This window comes from Leuciscus leuciscus (genome assembly GCF_965113295.1).
Source record: "Leuciscus leuciscus genome assembly, chromosome: 15".
Taxonomy (NCBI): Eukaryota; Metazoa; Chordata; class Actinopteri; order Cypriniformes; family Leuciscidae; genus Leuciscus; species Leuciscus leuciscus.
In genome coordinates, this window is record NC_138739.1 from 8011523 (window position 1) to 8028435 (window position 16913).

General features: G+C 36.3%; 2 protein-coding genes and 1 long non-coding RNA gene across 3 annotated transcripts in view; 1 reads left to right on the forward strand and 2 right to left on the reverse strand.

Annotated features, from left to right (window-relative positions):
* The window catches only part of LOC309476005 (uncharacterized protein), a 220006-nt gene that overhangs the window by 130907 nt on the left and 72186 nt on the right, over nucleotides 1-16913 (forward strand). Inside the window, exon 7 of the mRNA XM_082139079.1 lies at nucleotides 979-1266. Coding sequence (XP_081995205.1) covers nucleotides 979-1266 — 288 coding nt within the window. The remainder of the gene's footprint in view (nucleotides 1-978; nucleotides 1267-16913) is intronic.
* LOC309476428 lies at nucleotides 5313-8136 on the reverse strand. The gene is made up of 2 exons (XR_014198138.1): nucleotides 6557-8136; nucleotides 5313-6514 (listed from the first exon to the last, which is right to left on the reverse strand). It is a non-coding gene; the product is annotated as an uncharacterized lncRNA (long non-coding RNA).
* LOC309476107 (GTPase IMAP family member 9-like) lies at nucleotides 11033-14264 on the reverse strand. Its single transcript, XM_082139298.1, has 2 exons — nucleotides 14238-14264; nucleotides 11033-13569 (listed from the first exon to the last, which is right to left on the reverse strand). Exons 1-2 carry the CDS (start codon nucleotides 14247-14249, stop codon nucleotides 12517-12519), a joined length of 1065 nt encoding a protein of 354 aa, XP_081995424.1. The 5' UTR covers nucleotides 14250-14264; the 3' UTR covers nucleotides 11033-12516.

Sequence of the window (16913 nt, forward strand, 5' to 3'; positions counted from 1 at the left end):
TTAACATTTGTATTATAATAAATGGTCAGATATTAATTTAGCTACTTCTTACCTCTTTTTCAAGTGAAGCATTGCACTGGAATATTTATTGTGAAAGGTGCTATAAAAGTATTTTGTATTACTTGATTGTTTTTGGCATCTGGTTGGTAAGTTTTAAATGTGTTTTAATAATTAGTTATGACTTTAGTTGTTTCTGCATTATATTCACTGTTTGTTTCTCTAAATGTTGGATCTATAAAACACTGAAGCTCAAACAGCATTAGTTTCAGTGTGACGTGATTCTCGTCTGAAGTAAAAGTGTTTTCTGTGTTTGATGTTGTGTGAAGATCAGACCAACTTCATCAGTAAATGAGTTTTATTCAAAATCATCTCAAAGATACAATTATTAATCGGTTTTGTAGTTTAACTGTTTATATTAGTAATCCATCATAAAGTTATTTAAAAGTCTATCATTTAAACAGAAGAATCTTGCTGTGTTTGTACTTCAGGTGTGTTAGGTGTTGCTGGATAAAGGTCAGTGTCAGTGATGGAGGGAGATTCAGTCTCTCTAAACTCTGGTCTTACTGAAATGAAGAATGTTTATGTGATTCAGTGGAGGTTTAAAGGCACTTTAATAGCTGAGATCAATAAACGGGCCGACAGAATCACTGTATATGATGATGTTCTTGATGGGAGATTCAGAGACAGACTGAAGGTGGATCATAAAACTGGATCTCTGACCATCACAAACACCACAACTGAACATGCTGGAAATTATAAACTACTGATGCTTTCAGGAAGATTGTCATCAAAATCATTCAGAGTTTCTGTCTATGGTGAGTAGAGATAATGTATCCTGTCCTTCAAATATTCTTCAAATATTTAATTGTTGAATCATTTTATAGTTTGAGATGACAGACCATATAAAACTCACTTAACACACTGAACCGAATATAAGATGGTTTATTAGATTTGATCATATTTCTGTTTATTTTCCAGCTCGTCTGCCTGTTCCTGTCATCAGCAGAGACTGTTCATCATCTTCATCATCATCATCATGTTCATTGGTGTGTTCATCAGTGGTGAATGTGAGTCATGTGACTCTCTCCTGGTACAAAGGAATCAGTGTATTGTCCAGCATCAGTGTGTGTGATCTCAGCATCAGTCTCTCTCTACCTCTGGAGGTGGAATATCAGGATAAAAACACCTACAGCTGTGTGCTGAACAATCCCATCAGATACCAGACCACACATCTGGACATCAACACACTCTGTCACACATGTGCAGGTACCACAGTGCTGATATTAAAATTTATTTATGGAATATTTTATTCTGATTGGTCAATCGCTGCATTCACATATTCTCTGATAAACGTCATCGTCCATAGCAACGTTGTATTTCAGACCACACATTCGGTTTAGGTGCGACTTTCTCTCGTATCACACCACAGACTTGCGCTCTCTTGATTCATATGTGCCGGTCTATAGACCTTATTCACATCAGTGCCATCTTTGATTTTTAATGGGAATGAAAGTGAGGCTGAGGGATAGACATAATCTTGACATCTCGTGGGTTGCACTGTTATTTAATGTGTTTTTGGATTGTTCTTCTAATGAAATACTGCAAAAATATATTTCCAAGAAGTTTCAGTAGACAAAAAACTCCAGACATATAGGCTACAGCTTTTTACAGCGGCTGCCATTGAAAACACGGTAAGTCTGTTGCTTCCATACCTGTCATGGCGCTGCTCTGAATAAGGTCTATAGTGGGTGTGGTTTAGTTATTTGGAGAATCTTTAAGCAGTGAAGTGGCCTCTAGATGGGGTCTGGTCATGTGCGATGAAGCACACGGGTAGACAGCATTGTTTTGTCTGATCATTTTTTGTACGGCCACGATGACGAGACGCAGATGTAAGCACTGATAAGGGAGTCGGCCATTTTAAGTGCTCATAATCAATCACATAATCCTAGTGTTGGGTCCAAGTCCACCATTGTCGAGTCCGAGTCGAGTCCAAGTCCTTAACAATCGAGTCCGAGTCCAAGTCCGAGTCCAAAGAGGGCCGAGTCGCACTTGAGTCCGAGTCCTTAACATCCGAGTCCGAGTCGAGTCCGGCCGAGTCCACAAAGATTTAAATGGTTTTAAATTGACCTTTCACAGAGACCCGCCCCTCTTACTGTCGCTACGTCCGACAAGCCATTCCGCTCTCACTCCACATGTTCTCACACAGTGAAATATATATTGCGGAGCAAAGAGGACACTGACAATGCGCCAACAGACAAGACAAGGCTACTTCTGGTATGAAATAAAGTCTCAGCTTTCAAATTTTGTAATTTTTATGAAATTAAAACAATACACACCGTTTTGTGGTGCTTTAATATAGGCCTCAACTCAAGCAGCACATGAACTGATAATATCTTCTAGTTATAGCACGAATTAAACATGAATGAACATCAGAATTGCAAAAAGAATTCAATACACACCATTTTTCAAGTTCAAGTCAAATGACTTTAATCTACTATCTGGTTTGGTTTGTTTGTCGGACAAAAATGGCAGGTATCTGTATTATGATTGGTCAGATCGCATGTCAATCAAATTCCAGTGAAAGGTCTCAACACTGAGCTCTTAAATTAATATGTTAAAGTAACAACATGTAGTTTTTCAACCTTCATAATATATTTCCAAGACCCTTGTGATGGTACATCGACTTACAATAGGTTGAATGACACGTCTGCCATAGCCTGACAGGGTCTGTATCGCTTTTACTGGCACTATGTAACTTCGGGGTGCGGGTAGTAACCAGCGCTCAAAAAGAACTACAAAATTCGACTGCTTTACGGCATACGTCACTTCGCTTCCTCACTTCCTCAAATTCGGCCGTGACAGGCCAACCAGCGCGTTTGTTTTCGTGCGTCTGTTTTCGTCATGGCTGAAGCAGCAGCGAAACGTAAGAAGTCCAAGGTTTTGTCGGAGTAGAGTCGGAAGAGGAAAAGGGAGAGTGATAAACTGAAAGGCAGGACGAGGATCAATATTGGTCGAGCGTTTGCTCGCTGGCGTGAGCTTATCGTCAGACCGATGCTGACTTGGCCGTCATGCTGTTGAACTAGTAAGTACATTGCTTGCATACTATCTTTAGTTTTTCTAATCTGTTGTCTGCCTGGCTACGTTACGGAAACTATCTGGTCCTCCATTTATCTTCATGAATCAGCTAACGTTAGTAGATGAGCGAATTATCAATCTGGTAGCTAGTAAACACTAACATGCTAGTTTTAGATGGTTAGGATGCTATTGCTATCATTCTCGTTCAGATTTGAGCATTGCAATCGACATGCAAATCGCAAATGTTTGAGTTAAAATGTTTAGTCTACTAAACATGTATAAATTATGAAAGGAGGAAGATTAATAATATTATCATTGCCCATATGAAAAAAACCTGCATGCTTCATATACAGTAACAGCCCGTTCTCATCCCAAGTCGTCATATACTGACGCTTTCAAAATTTCTTCAATATCTGACGCACAAAGCACCCTTTAGCGTCCATATGAGACGCATAACCCTACCACAGACCTAAACCTACCCATAACCGAAGCGTCTCATATTGACGCTAAGGGTGCTTTGTGCGTCGGATATTGAAGAATGTTTGAAAGTGACGATTTGGGGATGAGAATGCGTTGACAGTAACCGTAAATCATTTTACGACAGCGGTAATGGACAATTCCGCTTCCAACCTGTAGGGCGACCGCAGAGGAAAAGTTCCATGTTGTTGCTTTAAACCTTACAAAATGATTCCAATGTATAGTTACAGTCATACGTTTACCTATCGTCCATCTTTCAGATTCTGCACGGTAATGCTCAAGAATATAACACGATGCATTAAGAGCCAGGAGTAAACTTTTGAGCAAGATGACGATTTTTTCATTTTGATTTATTTTGATTATCTTATTTTGTTTTACATGCTAATATCTTATTTAGCCTCTAAATGGCAGGACTAAATTAATGAATTAATTTTAAAATAAAATAAGAGCAATTTACACCAATGATCCAGTTCAAAAATGTACACCCCCTGGCTCCTAATGGTTGCTTCCTTCTTGAGCATCACTAAATGTTTGCAGGGTTTGTAATAGTTGTGTATGAGTCCATCAGTTGTCTTCAGTGTGACAAGATGGATCTCACAATCATAGTCACTGCTAGTAAGGAGTCAAATATGCAGAAGATGCTGGAAAAGCAAAGAATGTGCAGGAGCTGGAGGATTTTTCCTCATGAACAACCATTAAAAAAAAAAAAAAAAAAAAAAAAAACTTGTGATCATTCAGGTAATGAAACACAATATTAAAATCAAGCCTATGTAATTTGTCTTGTATTTTGTGTTTGCATTTTTTTCTTGTGGACTAGGCTATTAAACATCCATTGTGTGAAAAAGATTTTTCAGGGCAGTAATAAACAGTGTTCGAATTGAGGGGGGGCTGGGGGGGTCCGGGACCCCCCATAAGCATCAAGGGACCCCCCATAAGGCCCCAAAAAATTACCTCGGGGGGTCCCCTGGTTTTTCATTAAAACTAAAATAATAGAAACATAATTTATTAGGTAATATATATATTTTTTAATCAAAGTATTTCGCTGCCGCTCCTATTAGAAAGTAATTCAAATTAGATTTGCGTCTGAAAAGACGGCCAAATTTATAAACAGATACATTTTATTGATCGTGCCATTTATATGCCAAAAATAGTTTTTTTTTTTTTTTTTTTTTTTCGTGTAAATGATACACACTGCAAACCCCTTGGGTAGGATTAGGGGTGTGGAGTACGTGAGTATTACACGCCATAAAGTGCGTATCATATTCACGCAAAAACTATTTTTGGCGAATAAATGGTACGAGAAATCAATTTTGTGCTATAGATAAGCACTTTCACGTGAGTCTGGCAGAGTGGATCCTCATTTTCACCTCACAATGACAGTAATATAATATTTCTTTCTTTTATGATTGTTCGGTAATTTACTGATCTGAATAGAATTTCGACATTAACGGTTGTCCGGGACACGTGCGTGTGTTTTAACCCCTTTTTAACCCCTTTTAACCTGAAGGTTAACCCCTTCCCAGTCACCCCCAATTTTGGCAAGTGCTGCATACATGAAATGCCCAAAATAAAAAGGTTACTGCTCATAAGTAATTCTGAATAGAAACATAACACACATACATTTAGAAAGCCAACACTTGAGAGTTTATAGTTCAAGACTCAAAATTAACCAGACTGTTATTAATATTGAGATATATAAGCTCAAACATATTTTGAACTAAAATAATCTGGGATCACCAGTGATCCCTGACTGGTAAGTGAATGGACAAGTGAAAGAGAATTGTAGCCTACTTGCCCAACCGGACAAATGCCCTGATTAAAACAATTTTCAATATCAAAAAAATAAAATAAGAAATAACGTAGGCCTACTCGGTTAGGCTACTAACGTAACCTCAGTTCCCTGAGATAGGGAAAGAGTATAGAGAGTACAAATTAGGGAAAGAAATGCCCTTTATAAAGCTAAAAAAATTATTCTGATAAGAGTGTTTTCCAACAGTGATGTAATGACACATTGACAATTTAAGTTTGAAGGGAGTAAAGCCTCTGTTTAGGCTGGAAATGTAATTTTGACAAAAGATTTAAAAATTTATTTTAAATAAATCTTAATTTTAAATCAGCCTACAGTGTGATATTTCATCATATTATCATGCTTAACACTGAGAATTTGAATAATTGAAATGTGATGATCAGATGCAGATATCTAAATCAGAGAATATCATAGGTTCGGGAGGTTGGCGGGTGGATTATTTATTTTTAACAGCAGATTCGGGGGACTCAAAGTGCACCAGATTAATGAATTTATCTTTAAAATGTACAAAATTTTCTTACGGGGGGGCATGCCCCCAGACCCCCCTAGAGGTACCGAGCTCAATCCACAAAAATACTGTGGGAAACTCAGTAGGCTATATGATGGTCTACGAAAAATACACATTTAATTATCTTATTAAAATACATGATCGGGATTTTAGCACCCAGGAAAAACCCGGATTATTACATAGATTTTGGGTGGAGAAAAGTCTTTGTTCATCAATTATGCACAGAGTTAATGCTCAACTGCAAAAACATGTTCTGAAACACTAAAAGTTAAGTAAATGAAATTATAGTATTATATGCAATAAATAAATGAAAATATGTATATTATTGGGTTTTTTTGGGGACCCCCCAAGAGCTTTGACACAATTCGAACACTGGTAATAAATAGAAACAATGTTTTTATGATCATCCTCATTAAAAAAAAAATATATATATATTACATTTTGGAGATTCTGCAAGGTGTAAACTTATGACTAAAGTGTAGGCTAAATCAATGTAACAAAAATCATAACATTATTAGACGCCAAAATGTTGCTTTGGTTATCGCGTTCTCATGTTGCTATGGTTACTGTGTCAATCATCGCAATTTCATGACTCACAGGACTAAAATTCTGTGGATTCTCTCCCACATTTAAATGCAGCTATCACTCTTTTTTAATTTACAGTGTGAACGTAACCACTGGTCATCTACAAGCATGAAAAAATATATTATTTAGATTGTCAATAGCGCTCACCATCACTTACTTACCGCGTTCTGCACTCTCACTGAAACTCTCGTCATAAACACTGAAGTTGTCCGCACTGCACAGCGAATCTCTTATTTATATCGCGTCAAGACTTTGTTGTTTATGAGGAGATTTGCGAAAGGATAAAACTCGCGCTGATTCTGAACATACGTTTTGAGCGACTTCTCCGCATGGTGACTCAAAACGCCTCTGATTGGCCACTGTGTTCATGCGCTTAATATACATATCTGTGATTGGCTACAGTGCTCAACACTGATACAACACAATGTAGCCTAAGCAGTTTCGTTTCGTTTCGTTTCGTTTTTGAATAATATTGTGTCCTCCAGTGCCCGGACTCGACTGTACTCGGCAAATTTTCCGAGTCTAAAATGTCCGAGTCCGTGTCAAGTCCGAGTACAAATTCATCCGAGTGCGTGACAAGTCCGAGTTCGTTAACAATTGGACTCGAGTCCGAGTTCGAGTACCCCAACTCTACATAATCCTTCCAGTAGTGGCGGGCGCTTTCTAAACACTCTTTGTGAAGCTTTGAAACCTTTCTGAATCATTTGTTTTGAACCAGTGATTTGGAGCATGTATCAAACTTCTAAAGTCACGTGATTTTAGTAAACGAGGGTTCATTACACGCCATAACTGTTTGTAAATGATTCAAAATTTCAATGTTTCAACAAGGAACTCATGAACCCATGAATGAACCAGCGTCCATATATAATTTTTAACTGATTTGTAATCAATTTGAACTGTTCTTTCTATGACAGGTTCATTGTTGGTCTCTCTAAATGTTGGTTCTATAAAACACTGAAGCTCAAACAGCAACAGCATTAGTTTCAGTGTGACGTGATTCTTGTCTGAAGTAAAAGTTTTTTCTGTGTTTGATGTTGTGTGGATCAGACCAACTTCATGAGAAAATCAGAGTTTTATTTAATATGAGATGCAATGATTAATGCCATTTTAACACAATTTTGCTTCTGTTGTGACTTGTTGATCATATTTGGCATTGTGCAGTATATTATGTGATGTTGAACGTGTTTTCCAGAGTCACTCTTGTTGGTCTTGAGTTTTAGAATTTCATAACAAAAGTAAAAGACACAGAGACTCCATTATAGGCCTCACAAATACAAAACAATCATTCAGTGCAAGAAACATATCCCATAATACTGACTCATATCACAAAACACTCACTGACTTATATCCCATAATACTCACCGACTCATATCACAAAATACTCACTGACTTTTATCCCATAATACTCACTGACTCATATCCCATAATACTCACCGAATCATATCCCAAAATACTCACTGACTTTTATCCCATAATACTCACGACTCATATCCCATAATACTCACCAACTAATATCCCATACTCACCGACTCATATGCTATAATACTCACTGACTTTTATCCCATAATACTCACTGACTCATATCCCATAATAATCACTGACTCGTATCCCAAAATATTCACTGACTTTTATCCCATAATATTCACGACTCATATCCCATAATACTCTAGTTACTAGTCACTATTGGAATAAGTACTAGTATCTAATGAATAAGTACTAGTATCTATTTAATAGGTACTAGTATCTAATGAATAAGTACTAGTATCTAATAATAAGTACTAGTAAATAATGAATAAGTACTAGTATCTAATAAATAAGAACTAGTATCTAATGAATAAGTACTAGTATCTAATGAATAAGTACTAGTATCTAATGAATAAGAACTAGTATCTAATGAATAAGTACTAGTATCTAATGAATAAGTACTAGTATCTAATAAATAAGAACTAGTATCTAATGAATAAGTACTAGTATCTAATGAATAAGTACTAGTATCTAATGAATAAGAACTAGTATCTAATGAATAAGTACTAGTATCTAATGAATAAGTACTAGTATCTAATGAATAAGAACTAGTATCTAATGAATAAGTACTAGTATCTAATGAATAAGTACTAGTATCTAATAAATAAGAACTAGTATCTAATGAATAAGTACTAGTATCTAATGAATAAGTACTAGTATCTAATGAATAAGAACTAGTATCTAATGAATAAGTACTAGTATCTAATGAATAAGTACTAGTATCTAATAAATAAGAACTAGTATCTAATGAATCAGTACTAGTATCTATTTAATAGGTACTAGTATCTAATGAATAAGTACTAGTATCTAATGAATAAGTACTAGTATCTAATAAATAAGATCTAGTATCTAATGAAAAAGTACTAGTATCTAATGAATAAGTACTAGTATCTAATAAATAAGATCTAGTATCTAATGAAAAAGTACTAGTATCTAATGAATAAGTACTAGTATCTAATAAATAAGAACTAGTATCTAATGTAAAAGTATTAGTATCTAATGAATAAGTACTAGTATCTATTTAATAGGTACTAGTATCTAATGAATAAGTACTAGTATCTAATGAATCAGTACTAGTATCTAATAAATAAGATCTAGTATCTAATGAAAAAGTACTAGTATCTAATGAATAAGTAGTATCTAATAAATAAGAACTAGTACCTAATGTAAAAGTATTAGTATCTAATGAATAAGTACTAGTATCTATTTAATAGGTACTAGTATCTAATGAATAAGTACTAGTATCTAATGAATAAGTACTAGTATCTAATAAATAAGATCTAGTATCTAATGAAAAAGTACTAGTATCTAATGAATAAGTACTAGTATCTAATAAATAAGAACTAGTATCTAATGTAAAAGTATTAGTATCTAATGAATAAGTACTAGTATCTATTTAATAGGTACTAGTATCTAATGAATAAGTACTAGTATCTAATGAATAAGTACTAGTATCTAATAAATAAGATCTAGTATCTAATGAAAAAGTACTAGTATCTAATGAATAAGTACTAGTATCTATTTAATAGGTACTAGTATCTAATGAATAAGTACTAGTATCTAATGAATAAGTACTAGTATCTAATAAATAAGATCTAGTATCTAATGAAAAAGTACTAGTATCTAATGAATAAGTACTAGTATCTAATAAATAAGAACTAGTACCTAATGTAAAAGTATTAGTATCTAATGAATAAGTACTAGTATCTATTTAATAGGTACTAGTATCTAATGAATAAGTACTAGTATCTAATGAATAAGTACTAGTATCTAATAAATAAGATCTAGTATCTAATGAAAAAGTACTAGTATCTAATGAATAAGTACTAGTATCTAATAAATAAGAACTAGTATCTAATGTAAAAGTATTAGTATCTAATGAATAAGTACTAGTATCTATTTAATAGGTACTAGTATCTAATGAATAAGTACTAGTATCTAATGAATAAGTACCTAGTATCTAATAAATAAGATCTAGTATCTAATGAAAAAGTACTAGTATCTAATGAATAAGTACTAGTATCTAATAAATAAGAACTAGTATCTAATGTAAAAGTATTAGTATCTAATGAATAAGTACTAGTATCTATTTAATAGGTACTAGTATCTAATGAATAAGTACTAGTATCTAATGAATAAGTACTAGTATCTAATAAATAAGATCTAGTATCTAATGAAAAAGTACTAGTATCTAATGAATAAGTACTAGTATCTATTTAATAGGTACTAGTATCTAATGAATAAGTACTAGTATCTAATGAATAAGTACTAGTATCTAATGAATAAGTACTAGTATCTAATGATAAGTACTAGTATCTAATGAATAAGTACTAGTATCTATTGAATAAGTACTAGTAACTAAAGAATAAGCGCTAGTATCTAAAGAATAAGCACTAGTAGCTAATGAATAAGGACTAGTACTTAATGGAATAGATACTAGTATCTAAAACTAAGTACTAGTAGCATGAAAATAGAGACTAGTCGGTTTAAATGATTAAATGTTAAAACGGCTTGCCATAGAACGTTGGCACAACGTAGGCTACCCAACCTTCTAACAACGTTTTAACAACATGGCCATAAGGTTGCTATAACTACGTTGTGTGGTGAAGGTTGTCACAGTGTTGACACTGAACCACCGTTCAGGGCCATTGCTTAAGGCTGTGCCTGTGGTGTCTTGAAAACCACTGCCCTGAAGCGCGAAAATTAGCCTTTTAAATGTCGTAGGGCCGTCTTCTTCATCGAGCAAGGACAAGTGACACTGACATAGATTTGTGTGTGTTTGAACTTAGTGTTTTAGGAAGGCATGGCTCAGCCTTAACTTTTACAAAGAGTTTGACACTTTGAGCTTTGTAACTCTGCAGATCTTATTCATGCACAAACAGCTACATAACACACTAAAGAAAAGGGGAAACAAGAAATCGCATCATATGACACCCATAAGCAAGATTCAGAATCAAATGTGTTTTTTTTTTTGTTCCACTGTGACATGCTTTATGAATAAATAACCCATTGATTTTCTTGGTGGAAGTGTGTTTAAAAAAGACAAAAGGAGGTAATAATTTCCAATTATTTTATTGGTAATTCTAATAGCAATCAGGTGATGATGAATTATCAATACATTTCAACTACTGACAGCATGTTTATTTGAACAGAATGAACTTATGAATGATTACAGAGAGATAGATGACGATGCATATAATGTTCATTCCACAGACATATGGACAATGAGTTTTTAATATATGTCTGAGTCCATTGTGAGTCCATTGTCTCTTAAACAAGAATAATATTGATGCAAACTGTACATTGCTAACTCATTATCTTTGAGAAGTTAATCTAACATTGACAGTTAAAGGTATAGCGGAGGATCTTTCCGAATTTTAGATAAGAACCGCCCTCTCCACTTTTTGAAAAAATGCACATGCGCAACACTCTACCTGCTCCCGAGAGGGAACGCCTATTAAACGTGTGCGAGGTTCTCCTCGTGCACGCTCTGTTTAAAAGTTGCTGTCGGCATCGCTCATACAAGATTACTTTCCAAAAGAAGATTTGCACTTTTTCTCCAAATAGCATGCCAAACTTTACCTGTCGAGTAGAAACTTCGCGACTGAGGCATCAGTGGGAAGCCCAACCTGTGTTTTCAGAGCACGCCATCGTGTGAAACAATCTCCCAAAAACACTCTGATCTTGTTTCTCTCTTCTGAGGCCTTTCTCTTCTTCTCATACAGTTCGTACAAACTTTTTCTCTTGCGACCCTCAGACATTTTCAAAGGACCCGGTGAAACGGCGAGCTTCAATGAATGGCTTAGCTCTAGCTCACCACACATAAACACCTGAAAGTGCGCATGCGCAGAAAGCGAAAACTAAGGGACGAGCACGTACGACGGCCTTACGTAAACATATCACCAGAATGATTGACACTTAGGTGGACCAATAGTTTACACTACCCACCCGGAAAAAGAAAATCCTCCGCTATACCTTTAAGGTTTAGAGATCACAGAAAAAACAGATGTCACTCAGAAACTTCACTATTAAACAAAATAATACTTTTAATTACAAAATCAAGAAATGCCACATAACAACAAATTACTGTATGTGTAAAATAAATTTCACACTCAGAACCATTTATTGATCGTATTAGAAGTTACTGCACTCTTGACATCAACCCCTCAGTTATGAGAGATAAACACAAAAGATGCAAATCAGATCATAATTCATACATCAAACCACATTAATCAAAATCTGTGAACAAACTAGAAAATAAAACAATATTTACATTTCTGGATTTTTCCTTGTTATAGTATAATTTTAAACGGTGAATATATTTTATAATACCTTTAACTTATTTATAAATGAGTTTATGTACATGAAATGTTGCTGATCAAAGATCATTGTCCCAACAAACAGATATTCACGAACAGCCCCACCCAGTGCTGCCACTAGGGATTCTAGGCCTCATGACAGTTTATTGCTTTGGGCCTCTTCAGTTTTATTCAGACCGGAGGGGCTTTCAGTATCAGAACGTGTTACACATTTTGCTCTGTCAGATGACACCAACACCAGCTCTACTAACACCTCCAAAAACAGCTCCAAAAACAGCTCCAACAGCTCCACCAACAACAGCTCCTCCAGCAACTGCTCCACCAGCAGCTCCAACAGCAGCTCCAACAGCCACATAATACAGATTGTTCCAAGATGTTTCTGATAAATAACTCTGTTTAGAATAACACTCTGCTCTAATTTTCTCCTCTGTCTCTATTCCGACTTCTTCTAATGTCATTTGTTCTAGCTCCTCCTCTTCTGGCTCCAGTATTTCCCACCCGTGTTTCTCCTCCTCATATTCTCTCATCACTCGCTCCTCTGTCTCTCGTCTGACTCTGTCTAATGTCGTTTTACGTTCTCTCTCTCTCCTCTCCTCCTCTTCTCTCTTTTCCTTCTCTGCCCTCCTCTCTACCTCTTCTCTTCTCCTCTCGGTCTCCTGCATCATTTCTAGTGTATAACGGGAGTTTCTGTTCTCAGTTACCAGTCTGTGGATCTTCTCCATGAGTTCAGTCACCTGTCGTCTGTTTGCTGGATCTTTAATGTTAAACTCATGATATCTCTGACCACATCGGTTAATGAAAGCAGACAATTGAGGATTTGCCCTGATCATTTCTCCTAGTGATCTCATGTCTCTCTGATCCACATGAGTGAAGAGCACTAGAGTAAATCTGAGAGCTTCTACACCAAACTTCTGCTCAAACCAATCAATGAAATTCTTCTCATGTTCAGTGAAAGTGCTTAAAGGCAGAATCAGCAGGATGACATGAGCTCCTGGTGAACGTAGAGCTCTCTTCAGCTCCGAGTCTGAATCAAAGTCAGTGTGAGTGGAGAATCTGAAGTCTGGAGTATCGATCACTGTCACGCTTCTGTTATTAACTTCTCCAGTGTGTGTCTTACAGACTCTGGTCACTGATGAAGAGCTCTTTAGTGACTCAAACACTTGATCATTAAAGATGACGTTTCCTGTGGCGCTTTTCCCGGTTCTGGTTTTACCAATCAACAGCAGCCGACAATCTTCATCTTCATCTCTCATCAACTCTTGGTTCTCTAAGCTCTAAAATACATAAAACCATGCAGGATACAGTCAACTAAAACACCTATACAATCATTATGTCTGTTACAAATGATCCAGAGGGGGTAAAATACTATAAAAGAGTAGCAAAACTCAGACGTGGGTTTCTGGCATCATCATGTACAAAAGAAGTCCAGGTTCATTGGGTAGGCACCAACCAATAAAACGACTCCGTTGCACCCTCCCCTCTCCCTGCCCCGCCTTTCTCTCTTACCGCCACTGAGTTGCTAGTGCACAAGTTAGTTTTGCATCTAATATCATTAGAGTATATTTTAAATTGCAGTGACAGATCTGAGAAGTTGCAAATGCCTAAGTGAGGCTGTACTGCGAATGTGGATGAGAGAAAAAGTGCAACTATGTACTACAAGTTTGTGTCTGTAATTGTTTTCTGTGAATGGTATTTTACACATTTGTAACTACTTGTCTGAGGCTTCAAATTCAGAATACAGGTTTGTGACTAGTGTCTGCGAGTGCAAATCTCAAGATTCATCTTCAGATTTTTATTTTACAGGTTTTCACGGAGTTGTGAGTGTACATTTTTGCATGCGTACAAGTACGAAGATTTATTGTTCAAGTTTTCAAATTCACATCTAGCCTACATGCTCTCAGGTTTTGCTACTCTTTTACCTTCATAAAAAAAACATACTCACCTGATACTTCATTTTCAGGTCCTTTTTCTTTTGTTCAAGACACTTTCACCAAGAAAAAATAGGGTCCAAACTACAAATAAGCAAATATGTTAAGATGTACACAACACAATACATTCACATTAATGCTGTTTCATGCTTTATTGTAATATACTGTATAAAAGAAGCTGAGTGTGGAGGAAATACAGCGGTTTTGTAAGACGTTTGCAGAATAATTATATGTTTATATGCACAGATTGCGGTTAATCTGTGGATAATCTGTGTATCGGGCGGGTCAAGTGTGTGTCTGAGTGAGTGTTTGTGTGTACCATTTTGGGGGGAAAATTGTACCCAGAATTGAGCAAAACCTGACAAATCTCCAAAAACCTCCCTTTAGGGACGTCCTCATTTTTACAGTAAACGGGTAAACATAAATAAATGAATTAAATGCTTTTTGCTGAAAGTTTTGTGCAATGGGTAGGTTTAGGGGCATAGAAAATACAGTTTGTACAGTATAAAAATCTACAGAATGTCCACATTTAGATAGCTAAGTAAACGTGTGTGTGTGTGTGTGTGTGTTAGTCCTGAACTGGCTTCAATATCCTGTTAGACAGGCAGTCTGGAGAATGGACGGATAGTTATTAATAATCACTAATGTATGAATGAGTAAAAAAACACACAAAAAAAACACACATTGGTCTATATTCAAAATATATTTTTATATAATAATATAATTAATATATAGTATATTTTATTCAAATAGAGACCATGGGCCCTATCTTGCACCCAACGCAATTGACTTTGTACACCGACGCATGTTTCATTCCTATTTTGCACCCGCGCAAAGCGCGCTTTTCCCTCCACAGAAGCACGTCGCTAAACTAGGGAATGAACTAACAAACGATAGATAGATAGATAGATAGACAATTTATTATAAAAGCATACATCTAGCTTACACATTTACCCACATTATTATATGCCTGTTTAACCGAAGCTAATTTGGGTGTGTTTCTCCATCCCCAATGTCACTTCTCTCTCTTTTACGGCTGTGACGAGAGCCTTGCTCTCCTCGGCTGTGAACCGCTCCTGGCGTGCGCCTGGCAAATCCGCCGTTATAATAACAATACGCCAAGGAAAAAGCGCGCCTGCTCTTAAAGGGAATGTGAGATGATGCTCTGATTGGTTTATTTCACGTTACGAGCAAACCACACCTATGAATAATGAAGCTACTTCAGACCAACCCCTTTTAGATTTGCGTCGGGCGCAAGAGTCATTTATCCCGCCGGGAAAATAGTAACAGCGCCGAGACCCGCCCACAAAGTTACTTGCGCTTTGCGCTTTGACACTTGCGTTTCAGATCGTTAAAATAGGGCCCCAAATGTTTATATTCAAAACGGAGACCCAATGTTTATTTTGTGAAATATATTTGCACAAAAGTAATCCAGGCATTAACATTATTTTTCTTTAATATTTGAGTTTATTATTACAGTGATGCTGCATGACTCATGTAGGACGAGAGAAATAGAGCTTTTTTTGTGTTAAACAGCAGTATAACACATCTTTGTATCTTTTATAAACATATAAAGCCAATTCATAACGATCTTATGAATGTTTTAGCATCGATATGAATGTGTTTATCGATTCATTATACTGGGAAACGTTAGCTAAATGACAGTAATCGGCTTTAATCCTAGTCTTCGCCATATTATCAAATCTTCATGTTCTCATATTGACATATTACATACTCCAATATATGTAGCGCTCAGCTGTTTTTCAAAGGTTTATGATAATAAATAATATACAAAGAAAATGCCATGAACCATGATGATCATTGCTTTTGTCCCTCTCTAACATATCTCTCTCTCTCTCTCTCTCTCTCTCTCTCTCTCTCTCTCTCTCTCTCTCTCTGCAGACATGTTGATCATTTTTTTCTAAACCAAACTCAATTCCACATGCAGACGCTCAAACAGAAGATCTACGGATGAACATGTTGCTAGGTATGGCAAATATAAATAATTAAAAAAAGTTACACTTACTGAGAAGTACACAAGACAGTCGAGCTATATGTCCTCCGTCAGATAAAAAATACTCTCCTTCAACAGAATATCGGAAATAAAAGTTTACTTTCGCTTTCAACAGCCGCGCGAATGTCGTGATGTTGTTTTGACTCCGGAAAGACTGCGGGCGTTTCTAAATTTGTGATTGTTTTCAAACTGGTTGGTGTTTATAAATCACGTGACATGGGCAAATAAAACGCCCCTCGTTTATGACCTCGCCCACTAGGCATTTCTCACTGAAGTGCGCAAAGTTAAGAGAACAAGCTCCCGAGTCCCAACCGATATCCCCTGTTTTTACAGGATTGTCCCAGCAAACACAGAACGCTGATGGCACAACGTACCAACCTTCTAACAACGTTTTGAACCACCGTTCAGGGCCATTGCTTAAGGTTGTGCCTGTGGCGTCATGAAAACCACTGGACGACACATGTAGGCTACTCGTCACTGTCCTGAAGCGCGAAAATCAGCCTTTTAAATTTCAACTGACCGTTGGGCATTCTTCGAGCAAGGATACATGACACTGACGTAGATTTGTGAACGTGTGTTTGAATTTAGTGTTTTAGGAAGGCAGGGCTGAGCCTTAACTTTTACAAAGAATATCTCTTTGGGTTTGACACATTGAGCTTTGTAACTCTGCAGATCT